Consider the following 13,035-nt stretch of genomic DNA (forward strand, 5'->3'; position numbering starts at 1 on the left):
AGATTTTTGTCTCTGTAGCTATTCTCCTACATGTAATATAGAAAATGCAAGCAGGAAATAAGGAACTTTGTTGCTATGTAATCCAAAGGTGGTAGAAATATTTTTCTATTTGTTTTGGCACACACAATTGAGAGAATGTCTCTATGAGCATTTAGCAATATTAAGTCTAAGTGAAACGATAGCATTTATCTTATTTTTAATATTTATCTATTTTATGAGAGAGAGAGAGAGAGAGAGAGAGAGAGAGAGAGAGAGAGAGAGAGAACAAAGCACTGCTTTGAAACATACAATGACGGGATATATAGTGCCAGGAATCAAACATAAGACTTCATCACATGTAAGGCCAGTGCTCCAACCATTCAACTACCTCTCCAAATTCAATCATATTTTGCCCTTTATTAAAATAGTGAAATTCAGTAACATTTTTTTGCTAATATGGAGAAAAATTGAGAGAAGGGAGGGAGATACAGAGGGTAAAAGAGAGACACCTACAGCACTACTTCACCACTCCTAAAACTTCCCTCCACAAGTGGGAACCAGGGGCTTGAACCCAGGTCCTTTCATATGGTAATATGCAAGCTCAACAGGGTATGTGGTTGCCTGGCCCTGGAGTTCATTTTAACAAATATTTATTGAGTTCATACCAACTTAAAATACACTTTAAATCTGTTTATTTTATTTTATTACCATCTATTCCTCAGCTCAAGCCACTATTTTTCCCTCTAAAATATCACATTAACTTTCTAGTTGACTCCTTCATTTCTACTCTCATTCCTGTCTAATCAGTACAACTGTTAAAGCATAAACCCAGTCATGTTGCCTCTTTACTCATATCTTCATTCGTTTCCCTCAGGCTAAATTCCAAATCTTGCAGCAGGCCCCCCAAACTCGCCATGATCTCATACCTACTTACTCCTGCATTCTCATCTAGTGCTTCTGTGTCCCTTGCTCCCTGATTATTTTCACTTCACAATAGCCAAATACAGTGTTTACACACAAGACCTTTAATCAGAGATATTTTCTCTCAGATACACTTCTACCCCTCAATTATTGTCTGAGTAACTCTGACCTGTTTTGTCATGCCTCTTATTCAACAATCCTTTTCTCAAAGATTTCCCTATTCCCCAATCTACTGCCTTGGAATTATGTATGTATCTTTTTTACTTGTCTTCTTAATAAGCTGAAAACCCCAGAAAACAGGAAGCTTTTATGCTCATCAGTGCACTCCAGTGAATATCTGATTAATTAATCCCATAAAGTACCAGAACAATAGGTTGAGCTTAGGATTCACAAATTAGTGGTCCTTGCTTGCAAACAGATCACAATTTATAAGGGAAGGTGTGACTCATACTGATAGAAAGATTGGACAGAGAAGCAAAGAATGGAATTGAAAAGTGAATCTCTCCAGGATCAGATAATATAGAATAACTTTCTGGAGGACCTGATATGAGCTGAATTTTTCAAAATCAGTAAGGTGCAGCTATATAAAGAGTAAAAGTTATAGCATAGAACAGCATGAATAATGACACTAATGTGAAATATGCCCAAGCCAATTGGGAGTTGGGCAGTTTGATTTCCATTAAAATTTTAGTGCAGAGGAGAAAATAATGGAAATTAAGTGTCAACATCATAGGAGATATATACATATAAAATGGCTTCTGGGCCAAGGCGATAACAAAGTAGGTCCCAATTTCAATCCCCAGCTATGTTAATAGCTGTGCAGTGCTTCTCTCTCTCTCTCTCTCTGTGTGTGTGTGTGTGTGTGTGTGTCTGTGTGTGTGTGTGTGTGTGTGTGTGTGTGTGTCTGTGTCTGTGTCTATGTCTGTGTCTGCGTCTCTCTCATACACACTTTTCCATTGTCTCTGTAGGGGCTACAGTAAGACATGTGCATTGTCCCATGCACCAAGGTTCAAGGTCTGGCACCATGTGGAAAACCCCTGGAGCTGTGGTGTTTCTCCACGGACCACTACTCTGAAATAAAAAAGAATGCAAACATAGGCCTTGGGAGTGGGGAAATCATGCACATCTGAGGCTTTATTACCATCTTTGAAGAAAAAAAATGTTTACCTAGAAGTCATAAAATTCAACAAAAATCCTCCTTTTGTCTAGTGAAAGAGAGTGAAGTTGGAATATTATAAATATATCAAAGTGAATTCATATTAAATATATATTTTAAAAGGGAGAGGCATCATTGCCCTTAATTTAAACCAACTAGAGGCCAGATGGTGGTGCACTTTGTTAAGAATACATGTTACTATGTGCAAGGACCTGAGTTCAAACTGCAATCCCCACCTGCAGTAGGAGAAAAAAAACTTCACAAGTGGTAAAGCAAGGCTTCAGCTCTCTCTCTCTCCATTTAATTTTTCTCTGTCCTATCAAAATTAATTAAAGAGAGAAAGAATAAAGAAAGAGAGAAAAAGAAAAAGAGAGAAAAAGAAAGGAAGGAAGGAAGGAAGGAAGGAAGGAAGGAAGGAAGGAAGGAAGGAAGGAAGGAAGGAAGAGGAAGGAAGGAAGGAAGTCGCATGGACATGGATTCATCATGTAGGCAAACCCTAGCAGTAATCTGAGGGGGGGGGGGAGAAAAAAGGAGAAAAAAAAAAAGCACTATCAAAAGGCTTTAGTTTCTTCACTTTTTAAGATGAATTAATCGATGCTTAACAAATGTCCATGATCATTTGTTCAGATATAGAGCTTCTTCCTTTGTAAATGAAAACTTGTGACCCCTGCAACAGAAGTGAATTTTCTACAAACTGATACCACTGTTCAAATTCAGTCTAACTCAGTTTTCTAAAGACATTTCACTGTTCCAAGGAACACATTCTTACCTAGTTTTGTAGGTACTAAAGACATCCATTCAGCACAACTTTTTCATTTATGAGAATTTGAGGGGATGATAATACTTCAATTTGACAAAGGGAAATTTCTGCAAAAAGTAGACTTTTAGAGTCACTGTATAAAAGTTTCTCTCAACAACTAAATTTGTTAACCTTTTATTGTCTGATCCATTGTCTGAATTGCAGCATCCCTTTGAATAATACTAATATTTTAGGTGACCTCAAATATAAACTGATTACAAGAAAAAAAATCAAGGGATAGTCCCCTTCACATGTTTGGTTTTTAGGGATTTTTTTTTCTAAAGATATTAAGTATGTGTAAAACAGCAGGTTTGCTTGCAGTTATGCTGCCAAAACAGCAGCTTTAAATTGATATTTTAACCAAGATAAGCTTTTCTTATGAATTAAAAAAAAAGAGTATTCAGTTGAATTCAAGCTAGAAATAGAGGAGAAGAAAGAAGTGTTCTGCTTACCTCTCTCACCTATCAATCAGGGTGTGTTTGTTCCAAATTTTCTAAAAATTAGGCAATTCTTAAATAGCCATAAGAAGGTCAACTTTATCTATGTATAAAATTATGTCCTCATTTGGAGTTCATAAAATATGGTTACTATATAAATGGGGGATAAATCCAATTGTATATATGTAAATACAAATATTACTCAACTTTAAAAATATTTATGTATTTATTTATGAGGAAGAGAGAGAAAGAAAACCAGAGCATCATTGGCAAATGCAGTGATAAGGATCAAACTCAGGACTTCATATTTGACAATTCAGTGCCTTACTCACTGTGCCACCTCCTAGACCTACACTCTACTTTTTGTTTGCTTGTTTGGTACCATTAAATAACTCATTTTTAAATCTGTGTGTGTGTGTGTGTGTGTGTGTGTGTGTGTGTGTGTGTGTCACAAGGATTATTACTAGGGCCTAGTGACTACACAAATCCACTATTCCCAGCAGTAATTCCTAGTTGCCATTATTTTTTTTCTTTTTTGATAAAGAAATAGAATATTATAGATAGAGCAGGAGAGAGGGAGATGGAGGGAGGGAGGGAGGGAGGGGGAGAGTGAGAGAGAGAGAGAGAGAGAGAGAGAGAGAGAGAGATATTTTATAGTACTGCCCCACCATTCATGGAGCTTCTCCTCTGCAGGGGGAACCAGGTGTTTGAAGCCTGTTCCTCTCAGTTGGTAATATATGTTTCCTACTGAGTAAATCAGCACTCTGATCCTCTACTTTTAAACTTCAATAAAAATGCACTGTTAGAACACCTTTTACACTTTGTCCTTACAATCACTTACAGTGTAGTTGCAACATGCCATGCACATAACTAAAAGATATATAGCCAACTATGTTATTTTCTTCTTTTTTAACAAGAGGGTTTATTATTATTATTATTATTATTATTATTATTATTATTTATTTTTGAGAGAAACTGAGAAGGTAGACAGAGAGAGAGAGAGAGACACCTGCAACACTACTTTATTTCTGTTCTTCCTAACAATTACAGGTACAAGTTGCTTAAATACAAAAGTATCTAAATGAGACTAAATATTCCTAGATTTTAATAAACTGAATGGTTTTCATGCTCTGTCAGTAATGCAAAGTTTGAAACCTACTTTTCTTTTCAATAACCTTGGGAGGTTTCTATTAACACTTTGTAAATTTAACCTGGAATAACATGAACACAGGTCAATTCAATTATCCAGACAACCTTATCAATATATTCTGCAATACAAATGAACATATAATACTCTCCCACAGAGGGTAGATAGCATAATGGTTATGCAAACAGACTCTCATGCCTGAGGCTCCAAAGTCCCAGGTTCAATCCCCAGCACCACCATAAGCCAGAGCTGAACAGTGCTCTGGTTAAAATAATAATAATAATAATTAATAATAATAATAATAATACTCTCCCAAGTTGAGCTACATTTTTTTAGTTCAAAGTAATTTTTTAATATATGGAATGGTTCTAATGAGCTCAGTAGATGCTATGTCATTGATTTGATAATGGCATGAAGAGAAATGATCTCAAGCTAATGTTCTATTTTCTAACTTCAGTGAATGAAAGAAATCTTCCCTGAAATGAAGAATAAAGGAAGGAAGAAATGATAAGCTCAGTTTTTCAGAAATTAGGGGACATTCAAGCAAAATGTGGGGTAGATAGTTGGAAATGAATCTAATAGTTGAATTAAAGGAAAGAATCACGAATGCAAGTTTGATACTCACCAAAGACTCAACATAGCAATCATAAACAATATTAGTAGAAAAAATATCCATGCAAGCATGATGCATCCAGATGAGAAAAGACTAAATACAACAGCAGCAATGATGGTGATGATGACCCCAAGCTATCTTTAATAGAAGTAGCCTTTTCTACCCTGCCCTACATCACTGTAACTGCAAGGCTACTATATCATTTGACATTGTATCTGGGAGTTGTTATTTGCTTTCTCACTAGATTATGAAGTAATTAAAAGTGTAAGGCTCTCCCACTGTGTCTAATAAACTCAGTAAATTTTAATTAAAATGAACTTAATTTAGTCTTTTCACAAACAGCACACATGTACTCTAATTTTTAATATCAAATACCAGGATTTTTTATATTACAAAGAAAATGTGGGCACAATTGACATGATTTCTTCTTGACTAGTCAGCTAGAACTCACATTTTCTATCTTTGCTCTGCAAACTGTCTGATATGATTCTTGTTTTTAGAGTTTTAGACAAACATCGAAACCCTTAATGTCAGCTATTTTGTCTTCCAATTGAGAAACCTCAACTCATTAAATAATATGATGTTAATGGATTTGTGTTATTTTTTTAAGTATTTAACCTTTCGAATACATTAGTCTTGTTGACTAAATATCCTGCCTTGCTATTAATAATGGATTTTTTTAAATCAATTCCCTTTAATAATAATAAGTTTGCTGATCTTACTGTCATTAATACCATGCAAGTACACGACAGCTAACTGGATTAGCATAAACACTGGTTATTTAACAACAAAAAGGTAGCAAGACAGTATTAGTGACGTGTACTAGCCAGAATCTCTAATACTTTACTATGCATATGTATTTCCATTAAAATATACTTTGTGATTCAGTAGTTCTGGAATAAAGTCTCATTTCTGCATCTCTCACAAGCTCCCAGGTAATAACAGTATCACAAATCTTTTAACCAACTGACCTGCTTCATAACAACTATACATTTTGACAGAACAGAAATTAATCCTTAGGAGGATTCTGCCTGATGGGATTAAGCACTCCCACCAAATATCTATTTGTATGATTTACATGCCTACCAGTGGGAGAAGTTTGGATGAAAATGGATGAGAGAGAAGGGAGCAGAATTATAAAATGGATGAGTGTCTGTCTGACTCCTTTCCTTATCTTAGGAACTAACTGGCTTTGAATATCAATGAAAGAGGATTTATTGGTGGCTTTGTAAAAATGAGTTTATGTAAATCAACTTTAGTGCTCTGATGGCAATGCATGCAACAAAATTAGGAAGAAAATCACATTTCCTCTACCCCTCTCCCTCGACTACTAATAGAAATTCACTAACTAGAGTTAGTAGGGCATTCCACCTCAAAAGCCATTAATCAAGACAAAGGGAAGTTATATGCTGATTTTTACTGAAGCATACCTGAAACCTATACACTATTATCCAATAATAATACGTGCATGTGTGTAAAATATACACAAAGCTGAAAAATCTCTTTACTAGATAATAATAGCAATCATAATAACAATTATGTGTAGTGGGTTTTAGTGAGCATTGTGAACAGATGGATGTCCTGTGCAGTTCAGATACAACTATCCCTGTGAATAAGATTCTGCCTGTATCCATGGGCTAGTTAATATGACTTATAAATAGCATTGGTTTAAAACTGATAATATAAAAAAATATATATAAAAAAATAAAATAAAATAAAATAAAACTGATAATATAATACAATATAACAAGGGAAGACTTGTTATATGCTGAAGAGTACGTACTTTTAGTGCTAAAGAAATCCCATCTAGAAATAATTGACTTCTTGGAATCCAATAAATAGTCCAAATTCATTTATACTATTTTAGTAGATTATGAAAGCAAGTTATTTGCCATTTTCATGCCTATCTCTGTGAAAAAAAAGTAGTAATATTTGGCACTACACAAACTTGAAACTGCTTGCTAAATAGATGCACTATACTTTGTTTCAACTCATTTTTTAAAAGTTACTTTCCCTCTTAGCAAGCTTCTATACAATACTGAGATTGCAGTGCTAAAAGAGGAAGAAGTCCTAGAGGAGTATTGATATTTCATCTAAATGAAACCAGCAGGCTGTTGAAAAGTTTGAAGTGAATTAGGAAAGCAGGCTTCCTGTCTGTAAGGAACAGCTTCCTTGTCGCCTCAGTTTCCACATCTGTTTCTCGTTAGCAAATGCAAGCTGTTGTTTCTACTGCTGTATGAAATGCATATGCAGACTGAGACAACCATTACAGAATTACATTAGTACATATTGTTCTTTGGGGGCAGAAGAGTTTGTTCCTCTTTTTCAGGCAATATAATAGCATACAGGTTTTACTCAGACAGGCAGAGAAAGTAAAGCATTCACTCAATACAGAACTTCACTGTTAACATTATAAAGGGTATGAACTCTGAATCATTCAGTCACGGAAGTTGCTGACTAATTGCTCTGCTCTCCATTGCACTTTATCATTGTACATTAATCAGGACGTGATCAGCAACCGCTATCTGCACCAGTTTGTGTGCTTCATCTGATCTGGTCATTGCAGTCACAGCTACAAAGTGTTTGAAAGCAGGCATTCTCATCACAACCTGGAGACTAAAAGATTACTACTATTACACAGAAAGGCAAGAGAAATGACCTTTCTTATCTACACAGAATACTAGGTGTATTCCCTGGTGCAATTATTCTATTATCCACTCTTTGTCTTTGGGCACAGAGCACTCCAAATCAGTTGAGCAAACTGATTAGACAGCTCATTTTGCTTGACCCACACATGGATTTTAGCAATTAAATGGGTGACATCCTATTTTATTTCCTGTGGAATACTAGTGTTTATCAAAACATTAGTAGGTGCAACTGGAAAATACTATGTTAATCAAGCTGGTCTTGAAAGACTAAGTAAATGTCTTTACCATATGATTTTAATACCATAATTTCCATAGTACTTATCCATTTCTACATGACTTTAAAATTAGTATTCAAAGTTTATATTAAGACATCATGAGTTGGGGGCTGGGTGGTGATGCATCTGATAAGAACACATATTACCATGTGCCAGGACCCGGGTTTACACCCTGCTTTCCACATGCAGGGGGAATGCTTCATGAGGTGTTAAGCAATTCTGCAAGTGTCTATCTTTCGTCCTCTCTATTTGTTCCTCTATTCTCAATTTCTCTCTGTTCTATTAAGTAAAATGGAAAGAAAGGAAAAAGAGGAAAATAATTGCCACCAGGCACAATAGATCAAACAGTGACTTGATGGAGTGGTCCTGTAAATTGCTAGCTTTGATTAGAGAAATTCAAATTCAAACCCAAGCTTTAAATTATACAATGAGAATTAAGAAAGATTTTGTGGTAAAGGATGAGAAGTGTGTAATATGTACCTACCACTTACTACATAGAACCTATGATTTTCCCCCTTTTAGTGTTATTTTTACATAGAAAACAAGCTGAAAAACCTCAAGTAACACTGACCACATTCAGTTTCTTTTAACTGGTTTGTTCAACACAAGACAATTGTTTTTGGAGCTATTAAGTCTGAACTCTCCTTGGTAAAATATTTATCCTTAAAGACTTCTTGGAAGGTCTGAAAACAAAGGCTAATACTTATATGTTTTTTGAAAAAAAAATTAAAAGAGCTAATTCCAGGTATCCAATAATCACAGAGGTCAAATGTATTTATCTATGTTTCACTGTGGTCAGGTAATTCCTTAGTATTCTAAAAGTCAACTCTGAGTTTTCTTCTCGAAAGAGCACAATCATTTAATGAGACCAGGGAAAATCAGATCTCTTTCTCTCTTTCTCTTTCTCCATCTCTCTCTCTGTCTTAAAAAAATTTGATTTAGTTTAATGAGCTATACATATACACATATATTTTTTCCGGTGGGGTAAATCTATTCTCTTCTACTGGCTTAAATAGTCAACAGTTTAACTACCTTTAAATGATGTGGCATACCTTCAAGCTTAAACTGAATTAGACCATGGTGGTTCCCTTGGTACAAGAATAAATACCATGGAAATGAAAGAAAATAGCTGTAATGTCATGAAACAGCAAAGGTCAGATGGGGTGAGATGATTACTATCTTCTTTATTAACATTACTTTGCATTTAAATAGCTTCTCTCCTTTGCCAGACTCATTTTCATTCTATCCTTGATCTTAATATCCAAGCAGTTCGAGGGGGCTTCTGGTGACATCAGGGGGTAATTCTGATGTGGAAGAGGAGCTTCAACTCAAGAGGGGAATGAGCAATTAACCTTTTGATTTTATTTGCTTTCTCTGATTTTACTTTGCAAACAAACTTCAAAAAATGTTTCAAATGCTTATTTGAAAATAACAAGTTTAAAGCCTCTTTTTTGGAGTTCTAATTTATATGGATTTCAATTATTCCAATACAAGCTTACATTGTAATTGTGTGTGTAACTGTGTACATTGGAGAGTTGATACATTGTCATCTCAGCTGGACCATACTACTAGTGCTGGCATGTGTACGGACTGACGGCAGAGATAATGCAGAGGTAGTGCACTAGATTTGCATGTCTGAAATCCCAAGTTCAATTCCCTGTACACACATAAGAAAATGCTATATAGTTCTCTAATCTATGCCCTCTTTTTCTCTCTGTGTGTGTTTCTTTTTTAAAAGTAAATACATTGTTTTTAAAATGACTAATTGGAGAGATGTGCACCAACAGTATATAGACTTTCATGCCTAAGACCCCAAAGGTCACACTCTTGCACACCTCCATATGCCAGAGTTAAGCAGTGCTCTAGTTCTCTTGCTGCCTCACTCTTTTTCTCTGTCTTCCTCTCTCTCACGTAAAATAAGTAAATAGAACTTTTTAAAATTTAAATAAAATAAAGGGTTGGGTGGTGCACCTGGTTAAGTGCATGTGTTAGACAACTATATAGCATAAGTCTCAGAACTATATAGTATAATAAGGTCCCAGGTTCAAGGCCCCAGGCCCCACCTACAGGTGGAAAGCTTCACAGAGAGTGCAACAACGCTGTAAATGTCTCTCTGTCTTTCTGTCTCCCTCTCCAACCTCTTTCATGTAAATTTCTCTCTGTCCTATAAAACAAAGTTTAAAAAACAAAAGTAGATAATTTATAATTTTAATAAAATAAAAACTTGACATAAATTTTAAAATGAGACTCACTTCTCCTCCATTGAAAACAAAGAGTTCTCCCTGCCTTTTCTTAGAGCACATCAGAAAAGTCATAAGGTGGGCTAGTCTATTTTAATACACTTCATTTTCTTATTCCCCATTCATTTTTCACTTATTGCACAGGAATTAAGCTCTCCCATAGCTATAGTTAATTTCACCCACCTTTCTCACACCCAGGACCACATTCCTTTCTTTCTTTCTTTCTCTTTCTTTCTTTCTTTTTTTAGTTATCATTATCTTTATTTATTCATTGGATAGAAGCAGCCAGAAATCAAGAGGAATAGGAGGGCAGAGAGACAGATAGACAACTGCAGCCCTGCTTCACCACTTGCAAAGTGCCCTCCCCCCCCCCCACAGATGGGGACTGGGGACTTGAACCCAGGTCCTTGTGCATTGTAACATGTACGCTCATCCAGATGCACTGCCACCTGGCCCCAGGACCAATACTGTATAGTCTTTGCCATTATAAGTTCTAAAAGCTTCTGAACTCTTGTTTTTCCAAACCAAATTTCCTATTTAAAACACAAACGTCTTGTACTTTTGCTGTCAACTAAGCATCAACAACCAGTTATCCAGTGTTCAAAATGTCAGCTAATACATCCTTGACATTCTCTTTCTCTCACCTCCTAAGGTCTGCTGAATCCAACACAAAAATGTCTATCTGCATCTACCCTCTAAGGCTTTATATTACCCACTCTCTTTAATTTCTTATAACTTGGTTCTATCATTCCCACTTTCCCCAGTTTTTGCCATTTACAACAAAATGTGACCTGCTTAAGCCCTAAAATGGTACATTTAGTAAGATTCAATGGATCTTCATTGCCTACAAAATAAAGATTAAAAACTTTCATTACAATAACTAAAGATTCTACCAAAACAACTGAACCTGAATTTACTCAAACCTTGAGTTCTAATTAGTTCACAGGTTGCAGGATAATGAGCAAGTTAAATGCCACACCACAAGTGCATTCAACCAGCTCCAGAGCTTCAGGAGTCGACAAATGACTATTCCTTAAGGAGATAAATAGCAGTTAGAAAAGCAAAGGTCAGAGAGGAATTTAAGAGACAACAAAGGCACCAGGTGGATATTTTAAAGTTAACTTTCCTGAATAAGGAAATATTGTTAAGTTAGTAGATATAAACATACTATGTATACTATTAGGAATATATGTAATATAATTGTATATAAGTTTTAAAAATTATTTTTTATTACACATGCATTTTAAGCAGGTGTGATTGTTTTAAAATGTTATAGAGATGAGATTGTAAGAACTATGAAGCAAAATATATGTGTCAATAATTGGTTGGAGGTTAATGATCAGTACAATAACACATTTGATTACTGATTTATACTTTTATATATATTTGAAATTTTCTTTGACACAAAGATTTCTAAAAATACACATCTGTGGTATTGAAAACCATTAATAACTCTGTCTTTGAATACCTGCTAGACTCACTGTCATTCCTCAACCTGAACTTACAGTTTATTTAACCTGCTAAGCACTTCAATAGTAGACATAGGATCCACAAGACATTGCTATACACTCTGGTCTTTATTCTGGTAGGAGGTAATTTACCCCTTTTCAGATAAATGAGAAAGCTCCATCAACTATCTACTGATGGTAAGTGTGCTGCTGTCCTGGCAACTCTCAACTCAAAAGTATCACTAGGATTGATGAATGTATAAAATGGTGGGAGGTATTTCAGCTTGCATGGCAGATTTGAAAAATAAAGTGTATGTGTTTAATTATGCTACTGCTTTGGCTAATAAAAAAATGAAGAATGTTTAAGTGAAACACAACTCAGTGAGGTGAAATCTCACTGAGCGCAGATACTAGTAATTGTTAAACATGTCCATCAAGTGGTCAAAATCACCTCTGTCATAGTATTGATGTTTCACTATAACACATGCACTCTTAAGATGGCCTGCAGATTTTGGTGATGCTCAAAATCTCATGGAAATAAGATTTTTAAATTAATGCATATTTTGGGATCATTTTATTATCTATTACTCCTAAAGAAATCTATCAGCACAAAAAGGACAGTTTTGAAAGTCTGAGTTAACTTATGAGAAAGAAAGGGGACATCAATTAGGCAAATTTTGGATGAAATTAGCCTCTCACAATTTTATCACCCAGCAGCCAATATTTTTCACATCTGTGAACAGACATTATAATAATATTAACCATGATGAACACTTTGTATGTTAATGTGAACATAAATTACTCCAGAAAAATGTGTTTTGTCATTTGCCATTTCTTAATACCCACTTAATGCAAAGGGATACCCTCCCATGATCCATATGTATTTAAATGATTTACTATTCAAACATAATCACTCTTTCCAGACACAATTACAAAGAGATTGGGTTCAGACTTACCAGGAAATCTACTGTGGAGGTTGGCATCACAGTTGTAGCTATTGAACTGAGCAGACCCTGGAAGCACTCTAATCATTAGAAGCAGCAGAAACCATATTCGTTCCATTGCAAAAACCTAGAAAAGAGTTACTTATCACGTGGACATCAAAGGCCTTCACTATTACTTGTTGTAAAGACTGAGACTGATTCTGTTAGATGGGCAGTCTATATTCATATAGTCACCTCTTATTAAAGACCCAAGGATTGTAAAAATAATTATCAGCAATAAAATGAGAGATTTTTTGTTGCTATAGTTCAATATTAAGGCTAGTCTTTGGCTTCAATTCACTATGGGTGACAAATCAGGATTTTATAATAGAAGATACCAGTCAGTGGTCCTTAAACTAAGTGCCTTGCTAGAGCACTGAACTTATAAG

At 35.2% G+C, this 13,035-nt stretch overlaps 1 protein-coding gene across 1 annotated transcript in view; it reads right to left on the reverse strand.

The window, feature by feature from the left end:
- ZPLD1 (zona pellucida like domain containing 1) overlaps nt 1-12,729 on the reverse strand; it is a 55,305-nt gene extending 42,576 nt beyond the window's left edge. Inside the window, exon 1 of the mRNA XM_007532613.3 lies at nt 12,620-12,729. Coding sequence (XP_007532675.1) covers nt 12,620-12,725 — 106 coding nt within the window. The 5' untranslated portion in view covers nt 12,726-12,729. The remainder of the gene's footprint in view (nt 1-12,619) is intronic.
- Nucleotides 12,730-13,035: the final 306 nt, after the last annotated feature.

The sequence above is a fragment of the Erinaceus europaeus genome, chromosome 9 (genome assembly GCF_950295315.1).
Source record: "Erinaceus europaeus chromosome 9, mEriEur2.1, whole genome shotgun sequence".
Classification (NCBI taxonomy): domain Eukaryota; kingdom Metazoa; phylum Chordata; class Mammalia; order Eulipotyphla; family Erinaceidae; genus Erinaceus; species Erinaceus europaeus.